The sequence below is a fragment of the Hyla sarda genome, chromosome 7, assembly GCF_029499605.1.
Source record: "Hyla sarda isolate aHylSar1 chromosome 7, aHylSar1.hap1, whole genome shotgun sequence".
In the NCBI taxonomy this organism is placed as follows: domain Eukaryota; kingdom Metazoa; phylum Chordata; class Amphibia; order Anura; family Hylidae; genus Hyla; species Hyla sarda.
Window position 1 is genome coordinate 210,995,389 of NC_079195.1, and position 17,687 is coordinate 211,013,075.

Below are 17,687 nucleotides of genomic sequence, written 5' to 3' on the forward strand. Positions count from 1 at the left end.
TCTGACAGCTAGGACCTTCCCCAATCCTAAGACGGAGCATCTGTAAAATCCTATGGGAAAGTACTGGCGGTCATGTCTGCACACTGCTGCTCCATTCGTAGCTTATGGAGGCTGCTGGAGGTCACGGACCACTGTATTGATATACAGTCATGGCCGTAAATGTTGACACCCCTGAAATTTTTCTAGAAAATTAAGTATTTCTCACAGAAAAGGATTGCAGTAACACATGTTTTTCTATACGCATGTATATGCCTATTGGAACTAAACCAAAAAAAGGGAGGAAAAAAAGCAAATTGGACATAATGTCACCAAACTCCAAAAATGGTCTGGACAAAATTATTGGCACCATTTCAAAATTGTGGATAAATAAGATTGTTTGAAGCATGTGATGCTCCTTTAAACTCACCTGGGGCAAGTAACAGGTGTGGGCAATATATAAAAATCACACCTGAAAGCAGATAAAAAGGAGAGAAGTTCACTTAGTCTTTGCATTGTGTGTCTGTGTGTGCCACACTAAGCATGAGCAACAGAAAGAGGAGAAGAGAACTGTCTGAGGACTTGAGAGCCAAAATTGTGGAAAAATATAAACAATCTCAAGGTTACAAGTCCATCTCCAGAGATCTAGATTTGCCTTTGTCCACAGTGCGCAACATTATCAAGAAGTTTGCAACCCATGGCACTGTAGCTAATCTCCCTGGGCGTGGACGGAAGAGAAAAATTGATGAAAGGTGTCAACGCAGGATAGTCCGGATGGTGGATAAGCAGCCCCAAACAAGTTCCAAAGATATTCAAGCTGTCCTGCAGGCTCAGGGAGCATCAGTGTCAGCGCAAACTATCCATCAACATTGAAATGAAAAGCTATGGCAGAAGACCCAGGAGGACCCCACTACTGACACATAAACATAAAAAAAGCAAGACTACATTGTGCCAAAATGTACTTGAGTAACCAAAATCCTTCTGGGAAAACGTCTTGTGAACAGATGAGACCAAGATAGAGCTTTTTGGTAAAGCACATTATTATACTGTTTACCGAAAATAGAATGAGGCCTACAAAGAAAAGAACACAGTACCTACAGTGAAATATGGTGGAGGTTCAATGATGTTTTGAGGCTGTTTTTCTGCCTCTGGCACTGGGGGCCTTGAACGCGTACAAGGCATCATGAAATCTGGGGATTACCAACGCATTTTGGGTCGCACTGTACAGCCCAGTGTCAGAAAGCTGGGTTTGCGTCCGAGATCTTGAGATCTTCCAGCAGGACAATGACCCCAAACATATGTCAAAAAGCCCCCAGAAATGGATGGCAACAAAGCGCTGGAGAGTTCTGAAGTGTCAGCAATGAGTCCAGATCTAAATCCCATTGATCACCTGTGGAGAGATCTTAAAATTGCTTTTGGGAAAAGTCGCCTTCCAATAAGAGAGACCTGGAGCAGTTTGCAAAGGAAGAGTCCAACATTCCGGCTGAGAGGTGTAAGAAGCTTATTGATGGTTATTGAAAGCGACTGATTTCAGTTATTTTTTCCAAGGGGTGTGCAACCAAATAATAAGTTACGGGTACCAATAATTTTGTCCAGACCATTTTTGGAGTTTGGTGACATTATGTCCAATTTGCTTTTTTTCCTCCTTTTTTTGGTTTAGTTCCAATACACACAAAGGGAATAAACATGTGTATAGCAAAACACGTGTTACTGCAATCCTTTTCTGTGAGAAATACTTCATTTTCTTGAAATATTTCAGGCGTGCCAACATTTACGGCCATGACTGTATCTGCTGGTCCCCTACACAGGGAATGGAGAATGAGTGCTCTCTCTGCTATTGTGGTGTCCAACCTGCAGCCCTCCTGCTGTTGAAAAACTACAATTCCCAGCATGCCCGTACAGCAGTTTGTAATTTTGCAACAGCTGGAGGGTTGAAGGTTGGACACACTTGCTCTACTGTATAGGGCGCAGGTGCTACTGGTGGGACAACCCCTTTAAAAAGGGGTATTCCGGTCACTAAAAGCTTATCCACAAAGCTGACTGGGTATCTCCGGCGCTCCCATAGACTATGCATGTAGCGCATCCCAACACACGACTCCATACACAAGGGAGAGTCGGGGACACCTGTTCTTGAGATAACTGGGGGTCCCATACCCTTATGAACAGAGGATATGTTTTAGAAGCTGGAATAACCCTATAATGTCATTCTATCTGCGAGTTTCATGTGCTTGTGTAAATGGTCCCAATAATCCAGCACATATGAAGACGTGGCACCCGTTCGATACCACTGATACCAGAAGTAAGGAATTGTGCCGTACAGCTACATGTATATAGATTAAAGGGATATTCCAGTTTAAAAAAAAAATTTTTTTTTATATATCAACTGGCTCCAGAAAGTTAAAAAGATTTGCTAATTATTTCTATTAAATAAATCTTAAAGGGGTACTCCGGTGAAAACCTTTTTTCTTTTAAATCAACTGGTGGCAGAAAGTTAAACATATTTGTAAATTACTTCTATTAAAAAATCTTATTCCTTGCTGTACTTATTAGCTGCTGAATACTACAGAGGAAATTCTTTTCTTTTTGGAATGCTCTCTGATGACATCACGAGCACAGTGCTCTCTGCTGACGTTATTATAATAATAATAATGCTTTATCTATTGTTGCCCTTAGTGGGATTTGAACCCAAGTCCCCAGCACTTTAAGGCAGCAGTGCAAACCACTGAGCCACCATGCTGCCCTTAGTCATACATCTGCTGTGCATGGTTGCTAAAATGGACAGAAATGTCAGCAGAGAGCACTGTGCTCGTGATGTCATCAGTGTTCCAAAAAGAAAGGAATTTCCTCTGTAGCATTCAGCAGCTAATAAGTTCTGGAAGGCTTAAGATTTTTTAATAGAAGTAATTTACAAACATGTTTAACTTTTTGCCACCAGTTGATTTAAAAGAAAAAAGGTTTTCACCGGAGTACCCCTTATCAGCGCTGAAGTGGAGTTGTTCTTTTCTGTCTGACCACAGTGCTCTCTGCTGACACCTCTGTCTGTTTCAGGAACTGTCCAGAGTAGAAGCAAATCCCCATAGCAAACCTCTCCTGCTCTGGACAGTTCCTGAGAAAGACAGACAGAGTTGTCAGCCGAGAGCACTGTCAGACAGAAAAGAACAACTCAACTTCAGCAGCTGCTAAGTACTGGAAGGATTAATTATTAATTTTTTAAACAGAAGTAATTTACAAATCTGTTTAACTATATGGAACCCGTTCATTAAAAATTTTTTTTTTTACTGGAATACCCCTTTAAAGGAGAGATTATAAAATGCCTAAAGTGCTTTTTTTTTTTTTTTTTTTAAATATAGATAATTCAATAGCGAAGGAAGAAATCTGCTCCTCGTGTTATAGTGATGACTGACAAGTCTGGGGACAGCCCTGAGGTCGATGTATTCGATACGGTTGCATGTTCTCCCAGCTTGTGTCTGTGACTTTAATTTTGCCTAATAACTATCATGCACAAAAACATTATATAAAGGGACGTCCGTGAACATATGACCGAGAAAGACATCGTGTGCCTTGCTACAATAGTCCTAGCAGTGAAAGCGCAGACGGCTTCGATGCTGTTTCCAGTGAGCAGATAGGCCGCAGCCTCATGACTATGAGATCTGTACAGGAAATCGCTGCTTCCACCACACGTGGGGGCGGCAGGTACAAGCTCTAGAGGAACCTTCTGGACTCCTGCCAAACCACAGAGGCTCAAACTGCATGGCAGAACGCCCTGACACAGAGCTAATCTCCCACAGGATCAATAATCTAAGCGGTCTGCAACCTGTGGCTCCCGAGCTGTTGCAAAACTACCGATCCCATCATGGCCTGACAGCCGGGGACAGCTGAGCATGACAGGAGTTGTAGTTTCACCGCAGCTAGAGAGCAGCATTTGGCTGAAAAGCTGTAAATTAACCTTCCGTGCTACTTAAAGAGAATGTACATATTTTTTATTTTATTTCTTTTAAAGGGTATTCCGTCTTTATACATCTTATCTAGAGATGAGCGAACTTACATTAAATTCGATTCGTCACAAACTTCTCGGCTCGGCAGTTGATGACTTTTCCTACATAAATTAGTTCAGCTTTCCGGTGCTCCGTTGGGCTGGAAAAGGTGGATACAGTCGTAGGAGACTCTTTCCCAGGAATGTATCCACCTTTTCCAACCACCGGAGTACCTGAAGGCTGAACTAATTTACGCAGGAAAAGTCATCAACTGCCGAGCCGAGAAGTTCGTGACGAATCGAATTTACTGTAAGTTCGCTCATCTCTACTCTTATCCCCTATCCCCTAAAGCCGGAATACCCCTTTATATATACACTGCTCAAAAAATAAAGAGAACACTAAGATAACAAATCCTAGATCTGAATGGATGGGGTATTAAAGGGGTATTTTTTCTTATATCAACTGGTTCCAGAAAGTTAGACAGATTTGTAAAATACTTTTATTAAAAAAATCTTAATCCTTTCAATAATTATCAGCTGCTGAAGATGAGTTGTTGTTTTCTGTCTGGCAACAGTGCTCTCTCTACTGACATCTCTGCTTGTCTCGGGAACTGCACAGAGTAGAAGAGGTTTGCTATGGGGATTTGCTTCTAAACTGGACAGTTCCCGAGACACGTGTCATCAGAGAGCACATAGACAGAAAAGAACAACTCAACTTCAGCAGCTCATAAGTACTGAACGGATTAAGATTTTTTAATAGAAGTAATTTACAAATCTGTTTAACTTTCTGGAGCCATTTGTGTGTGTGTGTGTGTGTGTGTGTATGTATATATATATAAATAAAAAAAAAGGTTTTTTTCCTGGATAATCCCTTTAAGTTTTGCCAAAAAGTTAAACAGATTTGTAAATAACTTCTATTAAAATGTTTTAATCCTTCCTGTACTTATCAGCTGCTGTATACTACAGAGGAAATTCCTTTCTTTTTTAATTTCTTTTCTGTCTGACCACATTGTTCTGTGCTGACACCTCTGTCAGTCTCAGGAACTGTCCGGAGCAGGCCAGGTTTGCTATGGGGATTTGCTCCTACTCTAGACAATTCCTGAAACAGACAAAGGTGTCAGCAGAGAACACTGTGGTCAGACAGAAAAGAACAACTCAACTTCAGCAGCTGATAAGTACTGGTAGGATTAAAGGGGTACTCCGGTGGAACACTTTTTTTTTATTTTTTTTATTTTTTATCAACTGGTGCCAGAAAGTTAAACAGATTTGTAAATTACTCCTATTAAAAAAAATCTTTACCCTTCCAGTACTTTAAAGCAGCTGTATGCTACAGAGGAAATTATTTTCTTTTTGAATTTCTTTTTTGTCTTGTCCACAGTGCTACCGTATCAGGAACTGTCCAAAGTAGAAGAGGTTTGCTATGGGGATTTGCTCCTGCTCTGGACAGTTCCTGACATGGACAAAAGGTGTCAGCAGAGAGCACAGTGGACAAGACAAAAACGAAATTCAAAAAGAAAAGAATTTCCTCTGTAGCGTACAGCTGCTAAAAAGTACTGGAAGGGTAAAGATTTTTTTTTTTTTAATAGAAGTCATTTACAAATCTGTTTAACTTGTTTTTCACTGGAATACCCCTTTTAAATACTGGTGCGGAATTACGCGACTAGATTCCTCTGTGTGAACCCCAAGACAAGGCTCCGAGGAAGGAAACCCACCTTCTGTTTATCCAGAATCTTCATGGCGTAATACTGATCGGCTCCTTTATGTTTCACTAACATTACTCTTCCGAACGAGCCCGTGCCCAAGGTTTTTATCCTCTCGAAGTCATCTAGGCTGGCTGTGTTCTATATGGGGGGGGGGAAGAAGACAGCAGACGTGTTATTTTATTTAACCATTTCGAGGCCTCAAATGTTCACTTGGCACAGGGGGAAGTGTTTGCGTTGGACCACGTACAAATATAACAGAAGCCAGGCGGACTAACAGGTTTATTAACATTCTGGCACCGGCACTCGGCGTATGACTGAGCTGGGTATACAAAAAAATAAAATAAAAGGACGATTACTAATGTGCAATAAGTCAGGTCATTGTGTGAAGATCCATTACAAGACAATGATCGTCCACATAAGCCTTAACCACCAGTAACCATTAAAATAGGATGCGTAGACTTCTGGTCCAGGCTTGATAGATGTCGGATTTGTCTATGTGTTGATCATAAACATACCGTACAGGCTTGGTGTGTGTGCCGCCAGCTGTTGCAAACCTACAACTCTCAAAGGCTATGTGGGCATGCTGGGAGTTGTAGTTTTGCAGCAGCGTTTTTTTTTTTCTCTATCTCTTGTAGCTGCATGTAACCACTACGGAATATTCCACGGAAAATGTGGAAGAGAGTTGTAAAATGTCATCCATATAAAAGTTTCCTTATTAAGAGCTGCAAAACTACAACCTCCATCATGCCCTGACGGCCTTCGGCCGTCAGGGCATGATGGAAGTTGTAGTTTTGCAGGGGCTGGGTTAATGGTTGGATGGTTAATTGTGGTTTTTGCAACAAATAGGCATGATGGTAGGTGTAGTTTCTGACAGCTGGGCATGATGGTGGGTGTAGTTTTTGACAGGTGGGCATGATGGTGGGTGTAGTTTTTGACAGGTGGACATGATGGTGGGTGTCGTTTTTGACAGCTGGGGATGATGGTAGGTGTAGTTTTTGACAGCTGAGCATGATGGTGGGTGTAGTTTTTGACAGCTGGGCATGATTGTAGGTGTAGTTTTTGACAGCTAGGGATGATGGTGGGTGTAGTTTTTGACAGCTAGGGATGATGGTGGGTGTAGTTTTTGACAGGTGGGCATGATGGTAGGTGTAGTTTTTGACAGGTGGGCATGATGGTGGGTGTAGTTTCTGACAGCTAGGTATGATGGTAGGTGTAGTTTTTGACAGCTGGGGAGGATGGTAGGTGTAGTTTCTAACAGCTAGGGATGATGGTAGGTGTAGTTTTTGACAGCTGGGCATGATGGTAGGAGTAGTTTTTGACAGCTAGGGATGATGGTGGGTGTAGTTTTTGACAGCTAGGGATGATGGTGGGTGTAGTTTTTGACAGCTAGGGATGATGGTGGGTGTAGTTTTTGACAGCTGGGCATGATGGTAGTTGTTGCAACCACTAGAAATGCTTGGAGTTGTAGTTTTGCAACAGCTTTGCTTGTGGAAGAGAGATGTAAAATGTCATTAAAAAAATTAATAAATAATAAAGTTTCCTTATGCATGATGAAAGTAGTAATTTTTGACAGCTGGGCATGATGGTGGGTGTAGTTTCTGACAGCTAGGAATGATGGTGGGTGTAGTTTTTGACAGCTAGGGATGATGGTGGGTGTAGTTTTTGACAGCTAGGGATGATGGTGGGTGTAGTTTTTGACAGCTGGGCATGATGTTAGGTGTAGTTTTTGACAGCTGGGCATGATGTTAGGTGTAGTTTTTGACAGCTGGGCATGATGGTAGGTGTAGTTTTTGACAGCTGGGCATGATGGTAGGTGTAGTTTTTGACAGCCGGGCATGATGGTAGGTGTAGTTTCTGACAGCCGGGCATGATGGTTGGTGTAGTTTCTGACAGCCGGGCATGATGTTAGGTGTAGTTTTTGACAGCTGGGCATGATGTTAGGTGTAGTTTTTGACAGCTGGGCATGATGTTAGGTGTAGTTTTTGACAGCTGGGCATGATGTTAGGTGTAGTTTTTGACAGCTGGGCATGATGGTAGGTGTAGTTTTTGACAGCCGGGCATGATGGTAGGTGTAGTTTCTGACAGCTGGGCATGATGGTTGGTGTAGTTTCTGACAGCTGGGCATGATGGTAGGTGTAGTTTCTGACAGCTAGGGATGATGGTAGGTGTAGTTTCTGACAGCTGGGCATGATGGTAGGTGTAGTTTTTGACAGCTGGGCATGATGGTAGGTGTAGTTTTTGACAGCTGGGCATGATGGTAGGTGTAGTTTCTGACAGCTAGGGATGATGGTAGGTGTAGTTTTTGACAGCCGGGCATGATGGTAGGTGTAGTTTTTGACAGCCGGGCATGATGGTAGGTGTAGTTTCTGACAGCTGGGCATGATGGTTGGTGTAGTTTCTGACAGCTGGGCATGATGGTAGGTGTAGTTTCTGACAGCTGGGCATGATGGTAGGTGTAGTTTCTGACAGCTAGGGATGATGGTAGGTGTAGTTTCTGACAGCTGGGCATGATGGTGGGTGCAGTTTTTGACAGCTGGGCATGATGGTAGGTGTAGTTTTTGACAGCTAGGGATGATGGTGGGTGTAGTTTTTGACAGCTGGGCATGATGGTAGGTGTAGTTTCTGACAGCTAGGGATGATGGTAGGTGTAGTTTCTGACAGCTAGGGATGATGGTGAGTGTAGTTTTTGACAGCTGGGCATGATGGTAGGTGTAGTTTTTGACAGCTAGGGATGATGGTGGGTGTAGTTTTTGACAGGTAGGGATGATGGTAGGTGTAGTTTTTGACAGCTGGGGATGATGGTAGGTGTAGTTTTTAACAGCTAGACATGATGGTAGGTGTAGTTTTTGACAGGTGGGCATGATGGTAGGTGTAGTTTTTGGCAGGTGGGCATGATGGTGGGTGTAGTTTCTGACAGCTAGGTATGATGGTAGGTGTAGTTTTTGACAGCTGGGGATGATGGTAGGTGTAGTTTTTAACAGCTAGACATGATGGTAGGTGTAGTTTTTGACAGGTGGGCATGATGGTAGGTGTAGTTTTTGACAGGTGGGCATGATGGTAGGTGTAGTTTTTGACAGCCGGGCATGATGGTAGGTGTAGTTTTGCAACAGATGAGCATGATGGTAGTTGTAGTTTTGCAACAGATAGGGATGATGGTAGGTGTAGTTTTTGACAGCCGGGCATGATGGTGGGTGTAGTTTTTGACAGCTGGGCATGATGGTAGGTGTAGTTTTGCAACAGGTGAGCATGATGGTAGTTGTAGTTTTGCAACAGATATGGATGATGGTGGGTGTAGTTTCGCAACAGCTAAACAGCACTGCTTTAATATATTAGCAGAGCTGTCCAGTACTAATGTACTATCCAATTCAAGGGGACAGATGACAAAAAGTCCTGCTGCAGTCTATAGGAACACATGGAGTTATGCATTTATATGTTCATAAGGAAGACATTGAAAAGTTGTGCTGTGTAGAGCCAGCCCCACCATCCTCTACACCAGTGTTTCCCAATCAGTGTGCCTCCAGCTGTTGCGAAACTACAACTCCCAGCATGCCCGGACAGTAGTCGTCTGTAACAGCTGGAGGCATCCTGGTTGGGAAACACTGATCTAGACATATTCTCCTTGTATATCTAGAACAGTGTTTCCAAACCAGGATGCCTCCAGCTGTTGCACAACTACAGCCGAAGACTGTCCGGGCATGCTGGGAGTTGTAGTTTAGCAACAGCTGGAGGCACCCTGGTTGGGAAACACTGATCTAGATATACAAGGAGAATATTTCTAAATCAGTGTTTCCCAACCAGGGTGCCTGCAGCTGTTGCGAAACTACAACTCCCAGCATGCCCGGACAGTCTTCGGCTGTAGTTTTGCAACAGCTGGAGGCATCCTGGTTGGGAAACACTGATCTAAACATATTCTCCTTGTATATCTAGATCAGTGTTTCCCAACCAGGGTGCCTCCAGCTGTTGCTAAACTACAACTCCCAGCATGCCCGGACAGTCTTCGGCTGTAGTTTTGCAACAGCTGGAGGCATCCTGGTTGGGAAACACTGATCTAAACATATTCTCCATGTATATCTAGATCAGTGTTTCCCAACCCGGGTGCCTCTAGCTGTTGTGAAACTACAACTCCCAGCATGCCCGGACAGCCGTTGGCTGTCCGGGCATGCTGGGAGTTGTAGTTTCGCAACAGCTAGAGGCACCCTGGTTGGGAAACACTGCTCTACATCTGACGTTCACGCCATGGTGTTAATGTTTTCGCTGCATTTTACCGCGTCTCCGGTAGAAGTGAAGTTTTACTGCTCCGGTGATGGAGTGTATTTCCAGGCAGAGTCTGAGATGAAAGTGAATTAGATGCGATCTGGTGACGCACACACACGGTCAGACGAGAACACATGCTGATAGACGTCACATCGCTGGGTCATACAGTTCTCATTTCTGCAATTTGCAGCACCATGGGCCAAATGTATCAAGGGTGAATAAAAAGGGTCCAGAAAAGTAATGAAACTGACGTGCGTCACATTTCTTACACACCTGATGTGTCTTTTTTTTGTTTTTTGTTTTTTTGAGCCGGTGTTGGACTTTACAATGAGTTAAAAGGAAACTTACTAAGATGTTATCCAGGAAGTTCCAACATGAGATGTGAGGGCAAGCAAGGACACCCCCCCTCCTCCTCAGTGAACTGCATGCAGTGTAAGCAACATACACAATAGAATTAGAAGCCATAAATGCACCCCTTGGTTAAAGGGGTACTCCGGTAAAACATTATTTTTGTTTCAAATCAACTGGTGCCAGAAAGTTTAACAGATTTGTAAATTACTTCTATTAAAAAAAAAAAAAAAATCTTTACCCTTCCAGTACTTTTTAGCAGTTGTATGCTACAAAGGAAATGCTTTTCTTTTTTAATTTATTTTTTTTTGTCTTGTCCACAGTGCTGACACCTGATGCCCGTATCAGGAACTGTCCAGAGCAGGAGAAAAATCCCCATAGCAAACCTATGCTGCTCTGGACAGTTCCTGACACGGACAGAGGTGTCAGCAGAGAGCACTGTGGACAAGACAAAAAAAGAAGTTCAAAAAGAAAAAAGAATTTCCTCTGTAGCATACAGCTGCTAAAAAGCACTGGAAGGGTAAAGTTTTTTTTTTTTTTTTAATAGAAGTCATTTACAAATCTGTTTAAACTTTCTGGCATCAGTTCATTTAAAAAAATAAAATAAAAAATAAAAAAGTTTTCCACCGAAGTACCCCTTTAAGGCACTAGTCCAGTGTTTCCCAACCAGGGTGCCTCCAGCTGTTGCAAAATTACAACTCCCAGAATGCCTGGACAGCAAACGGCTGTTATCTAATCTATCAACATATTATAGAGCCGAAAGAGCTGAGCAGACGGATATATAATTTTGTAGGAGAAGGTTTTTGTGACTTATTGTAAGTTCCCCTGCTCTTTCTGTGCTTAGGAGTCCAGTCGGAGGTCCCAGTCAGTGACTGGCAGCCATGTTTGCATTCATATAGGAAGGGCTGATGGTCACTTGGCTCCTAAGCCTAGAAAGAGCAAAGATTTCAATCAATAGTTCTACTAAAACTTTTGACAAAAAGACTTTTTAAAATTAACTAACAGATTGAAATCCTTGCTTAGAGTTCCTTTTTTTTTTTTTTTTTTTTTTTTTATTAGAAAAACATCAGTACAGTAATTGAAAGAAATGTCTGTTCTTTTTGTATTTAAGAGTCCAGTGGGCGGTTCTTCTCAGTGTATATCAGCCATATTGGTATGAACACTTATGTAGGGAGGACAGAGGAGACAACCAACTGGACTCTTAAAGGGGTACTCTGCCCCTAGACATCTTATCCCCTATCCAAAGCAGCCGAAAACCGCAAAAAATAATAAAAAAATAAAAACAGGGCCGGACCCCTGCGATCAGACATCTAGGGACGGAGTACCCCCTCAAAGTGAAAGTAAATTTTTTTTTTCCAAAACTAACTGGTTTCAGAAAGTTATACATATCCTTCCAGTACTTATCAGCTGCTGTATTGCTCCAGAGGAAGTTGTGTAGTTCTTTGAAATCTGACCACAGTGCTCTCTGCTGCCACCTCTGTCCATGTCAGGAACTGTCCAAAGAAGGATAGGTTTGCTATGGGGATTTGCTCCTGCTCTGGACAGTTCCTGACACGGACAGAGGTGGCAGCAGAGAGCACTGTGGTAAGATTGGAAAGAACTACACAACTTCCTGTGGAGCATACAGCAGCTGATAAGTACCGGAAGTGTTAAGATTTTTGCATAGAAATAATTTACAAATCTGTATAACTTTCTGGAAACAGTTGATTTTGAAAACATTTATTTTTCCTCCAGAGTCCCCCTTTAAGCATAGAAAGAGCAGAAGTTGTAATTGTTATACTAGAACATATAGGATTTCAATGAGTAAGTTCCTTTTTTGGGAAATTTTTTGCATAATTCTGCTCTTTCTGTGCTTAAGGGTCCAGTGGGTGGTCTGGCTCAGTGACTAATAGCCCTCCTTATGATAAAGTACATACCAATAAGGCTGTTAGACACTAAATATGACCACCCATTGGACTCTTAAGCACATTAGGACCGCCCTCTAGACTCCCGAGCACAGGAGAACAGATTTCATCAATAGGTTACAAGTTATACTGAATCTTTTCCAATACAACTAGATATCATTTCGCTCAGCTCCTCCTGCTCTGCAACATGCTGCTTGTAGAAAAGACTGAATTTACAATGTGACAGAATTGGGAATATTAAGGGGGTTATATATAAAAAATAAAAGCTCCACTCCTGTCCTAGGTTTGTGCATGGTATTGCACCTTAGTTCCATTAAAGGGGTATTCCATGAATTTTTTTTATTTGACTATGCTACAGGGGGTGTAAAGTTAGTGTAGATCATAATTCTTCTGTGATTTTCACCCCAATATTTATTTTTAATCAGCATACAAAATGACTGTTGTCTCAGATTTTTCCCAGGTTGCAATGTGGCCGAGACCTCACTCACTAGTCAGCTGATGACAGGGAGCCGGTCTGCTTCAATGGGTGGAGGGATCAATCTGCAACTAATTCAACAGCTGTAGGCACCCTGATTGAAAACCACAGGTCTTTTGAATGGATACAGCTCATTTATGTTTCAATGGGTGGGGTGGCTGATGGTGTGGGAGGGAGGAAAATGGAATTGTGGGATTTGTAGTCAAAAAAAGAAAAGTCAAACAGGAAATACCAGTTCACAAACAGCTAGCCACAGTATTATGGTAATCTCACAACATAGTGATTCAGCCCCAAGACAAGCGCAGATCCTTCCTAAGCATGTCCATTACTGCCTGCCAGGTACGTACTAAAATCACCTTATGGTGGAGAACCCCTTTAAAGTCAATGATGCTAAAATGTAATTTGGTGGTGCTGTTTCTGGAAGAAAGCAACTATGCCTTTTTAATCCTGGACAACTCAAAATGGCTAAGTAGAATTAGAAAAGCATCTACTTTCTTCCCGGAACAGCGCCACAACTGTCCTCCGTTTGTGTGTGGTACTGCAGTTCAGTACTATTGAAGTAAATAGAGCCAAGTCGCATTACCACACCTCACAGGTGTAGCGCTGTTTTTGGGAGAAAAAAAAAACCCACAAACAAAACAAAAAACACCCCCAAAACAGTCGTTTTTCTTCTAATTCTTCATTTATGCATTCATAATAGTTTTGCAGAACATAGATAAACTGTTTTACTTACCCCCGAGCCTGATGGTTTTACAGAGCACTTAACCACTCCACTTCCCCAAAAAGTGCCTGGCGTTTCTCACCCAGGGTGCCTCCAGCTGTTGCAAAACTACAACCCCCAGCATGCTGGGAGTTGTAGTTTTGGCTCTCCAGGCATGCTGGGAGTTGTAGTTTTGCACCAGCTGGAGGCACACTGGTTAGGAAACACTGGCCTAGCGCCTTTCTGACATGATCCAATGGGTGTATTGTGGGATTCAGTAGTAACAAATTATGTCTGGATAACTGTGCAGAGAATAACTGGACAAATATATATATATATATATATATATATATATATATATATATATATATACACATATATACACATATATACACATATATACATATATACATATATACATACATACATATTATATATATATACACACACACACACACACACACACACACACACACACACTCACCTGGGGTGGACTTTCCCATTTTCTTAAAAAGTCTTCTTTGGCTTTGGCTAGAAACTCTTTCACTGCAAAACAACAAAAAGGAAATAAAAAGTTACACAATGTCTCATAAAAGATGGTAATATACAAAAGAAGACAAATCATTACATAGATACAAAATACTATCATGGCCATATAGTCTGTAGCCATTTATAGTAGTGGTTTCTAAACCGTCACCCTCCAGCTGTTGTAAAACTACAACTCCCAGCATGCCCGGACAGCCAAAGGCTGTCCGGGCATGCTGGGAGTTGTAGTTTTGCAACAGCTGGAGGGCCACAGTTTGGGGACCAATGATTTATTGCACTCTCAACAGCTATTCAGGAGCTTCATAAACTTTTTGAAAAAAATAATCATATAGGGAATGTGTCATCAGCATCAAGTTTTTATGTTGTCCATATTTTTTTTTAAATAGTTTTTAGTGATTTTTTTTTTTCTAAATTTAATTTTATTATTTATATTTAAAAATAATCCTGAAATACTGCAACTCCCATTCTGGCCACTAGGTCTAACACAAGTTGAGACTTGACTTCCTGTACAGATCACTTCCCAGCAGTCTCCTCCGTAACATCACAGACTGGAGTACAGCAAAAGATGACACCAGGGTGTGTGTGTATACATATATATATATATATATATATATATATATATATATATATATATATATATATATAAATAAAAATAAAAGAGATACACATAATAGATGTTGCTCACAGATCAGTATTCCCCTCCCTCTAGAATTGCCTTTAAAGGGGTACTCCGGTGAACACCTTTTTTTCTTTTAAATCAACTGGTGGCAGAAAGTTAAACATATTTGTAAATTACTTCTATTAAAAAATCTTAATCCTTCCTGTACTTATTAGCTGCTGAATACTACAGAGGAAATTCTTTTCTTTTTGGAATGTTCTCTGATGACATCACGAGCACAGTTCTCTCTGCTGACGTTATAATAAAAATAATAATAATAACACTTTATTTATTGTTGTCCTTAGTGGGATTTGAACCCAAGGCAGCAGTGCTAACCACTTAGCCACCATGCTGCCCTTAGCATACATCTGCTATGCATGGTTGCTAAAATGGACAGAGATGTCAGCAGAGAGCACTGTGCTCGTGATGTCATCAGTGTTCCAAAAAGAAAGGAATTTCCTCTGTAGCATTATGCAATTAATAAGTACTGGAAGGATTAAGATTTTTTTAATAAAAGTAATTTACAAATATGTTTAACTTTCTGCCACCAGTTGATTTAAAAGAAAAAAGGTTTTCACCGGAGTACCCCTTTAAAGGGGTATTACAGGAAAAAAATTATTCTTTTTATATCAACTGGCTTCAGAAAGTTAAACAGATTTAAAATGTAAAAAATGTAGGAAAATGTAGTTAGCATTAGGAAATTTCAGTGATGGTGCTGCGATCTGCAAAAATTGAGCCTATCCCATGCCTGCCACATCAGCGAAAACAGGTAAGCACAAGGCATACACAAGAACCTCTACATTATTCTCTAATGAGAATGGGTGTCTACAGTGTCGATACAGTAGTAGAACTATATACAGGGGCAGGGTTTCCCAACCAGTGTGCCTCCAGCAAGTGCAAAACTACAACTCCCAGCATGCCTGGACAGCCGGCTGAAGTGCACGACATCGCTCTTCACTCCCCGGCCGCCAGGCGGGGCAGGGATTGGACGTGACATTGGGGGCGGGGCAGGGATTGGACGTGACATTGGGGGAGGGCAGGGATTGGACGTGACATTGGGGGAGGGAAGGGAGTGGACGTGACATTGGGGGGGGGGGGGGGGGGGAAGGTATTGTGTGAGCGGGGCTCTCTGTACTTTTGGTAGCAGTAGTCCGGGTCACTTGAACAGGACATAGCTGCAGTACCTTTCACCGCTGCCACTACCAGAGGTTGGAGACCACTGATGTAGAATACAGAATACATATGTACAGTCATGGCCATAAATGTTGGCACTCCTGACATTTTTCGAGAAAATGAAGTATTTCTCACAAAAAAGGATTGCAGTAACACATGTTTTGCTATACACATGGTTATTTCCTTTGTGTGTATTGGAACGAAACCAAAAAAGAGAGAAAAAAAGCAAATTGGACATAATGTCACCAAACTCCAAAAATGGGCTGGACAAAATTATTGTCACCCTTTCAAAACTGTGGATAAATAAGATTGTTTCAAGCATGTGATGCTCCTTTAAACTCACCTGGGGCAAGTAACATGTGTGGGCAATATAAAAATTACACCTGAAAGCAGATAAAAAGGAGAGAAGTCCACTTAGTGTTTGCATTGTGTGTCTGTGTCAATGCAGGATAGTCCAGATGGTGGATAAGCAGCCCCAAACAAGTTCCAAAGATATTCAAGCTGTCCTGCAGGCTCAGGAAGCATCAGTGTCAGAGCGAACTATCCGTCGACATTTAAATGAAATGAAACACTATGGAGGAGACCCAGGAGGACCCCACTATGGAGGAGACCCAGGAGGACCCCACTGCTGACACAAAGACATTAAAAAGCAAGACTACATTTTGCCAAAATGAACTTGAGTAAGCCAAAATCCTTCTTGGGAAAACATCTTGTGGACAGATGAGACCAAGATAGAGCTTTTTGGTAATCACATCATTCTACTGTTTACTGAAAACAGAATGAGGCCTACAAAGAAAAGAACACAGTACCTACAGTGAAATATGGTGGAGGTCAATGATGTTTTGGGGTTGTTTTGCTGCCTCTGGCACTGGGGGCTTTGAACGCGTACAAGGCATCATGAAATCTGGGGATTACCAACGCATTTTGGGTCGCACACTACAGCCCAGTGTCAGAAAGATGGATTTGCGTCCAAGATCTTGGGTCTTCCAGCAGAACAATGACCCCAAACATACGTCAAAAAGCCCCCAGAAATGGATGGCAACAAAGCGCTGGAGAGTTCTGAAGTGTCAGCAATGAGTCCAGATCTAAATCCCATTGATCACCTGTGAAGAGATCTTAAAATTGTTGTTGGGAAAAGGCGCCTTCCAATAAGAGAGACCTGGAGCAGTTTGTAAAGGAAGAGTGGTTCAGCATTCCGGCTGAGAGGTGTAAGAAGCTTATTGATGGTTATAGGAAGCGACTTATTTCAGTTATTTTTTCCAAAGGATGTGCAACCAAATATTAAGTTATGGGTGCCAAAAATTTTGTCCAGCCCATTTTTGGAGTTTGGTGTGACATTATGTCCAATTAGTTTTTTTTCCTTCCTTTTTTGGTTTAGTTCCAATACACACAAAGGGAATAAACACGTGTATAGCAAATCATGTGTTACTGCAATCCTTTTCTGTGAGAAATACTTCATTTTCTAGAAATATTTCAGGGGTGCCAACATTTACAGCCATGACTGTACGTATCCATTCCTAAGAACAGTACTTCCCAACCAGGGTGCCTCCAGCTGTTGCAAAACTCCCACTTCCAGCATGCCCAGACAGCCAAAGGATGTCTGGGTATGCTGGGAGTTGAAGTTTTGCAACAGCTGGAGGCACCCTGGTTGGAAAACGTGGCCTTAAACACACGACTATATATTTTAATTAAACAGAACACGCTGGGGATAACAGTGTGCGCCTGCCCCGCCATTGGGAAGCTTAATTTAATAGGCCAGTCAATACGTTTGTGGGATTTCTATAATCAGAGACGGACATGGTCTAAAACAACTCATTACACTAAAAGCCTATGTCATGGCCGCTTTAATCACACCATAAGCCATCTCTTCGACTTTAATCTGTTGTGATGTTTTCTTTTACATAACATGCGCTGAAGCGATTGGGTGGGGAGGGGGGGGGGGGGGTCAGCTGGATGGACGGTATGGATCATAATGAC

The 17,687-nt window shown here is 42.0% G+C and overlaps 1 protein-coding gene across 4 annotated transcripts in view; it reads right to left on the minus strand.

Moving 5' to 3' along the window:
• The window catches only part of PRKACB (protein kinase cAMP-activated catalytic subunit beta), a 100,347-nt gene that overhangs the window by 25,680 nt on the left and 56,980 nt on the right, over positions 1-17,687 (minus strand). For all 4 annotated transcript variants that reach the window (XM_056532557.1, XM_056532556.1, XM_056532555.1 and 1 more), the window contains exons 2-3: positions 13,818-13,879; positions 5,662-5,790 (exon numbers count right to left, since the gene is read on the minus strand). In XM_056532557.1, coding sequence (XP_056388532.1) covers positions 5,662-5,790; positions 13,818-13,879 — 191 coding nt within the window. The remainder of the gene's footprint in view (positions 1-5,661; positions 5,791-13,817; positions 13,880-17,687) is intronic.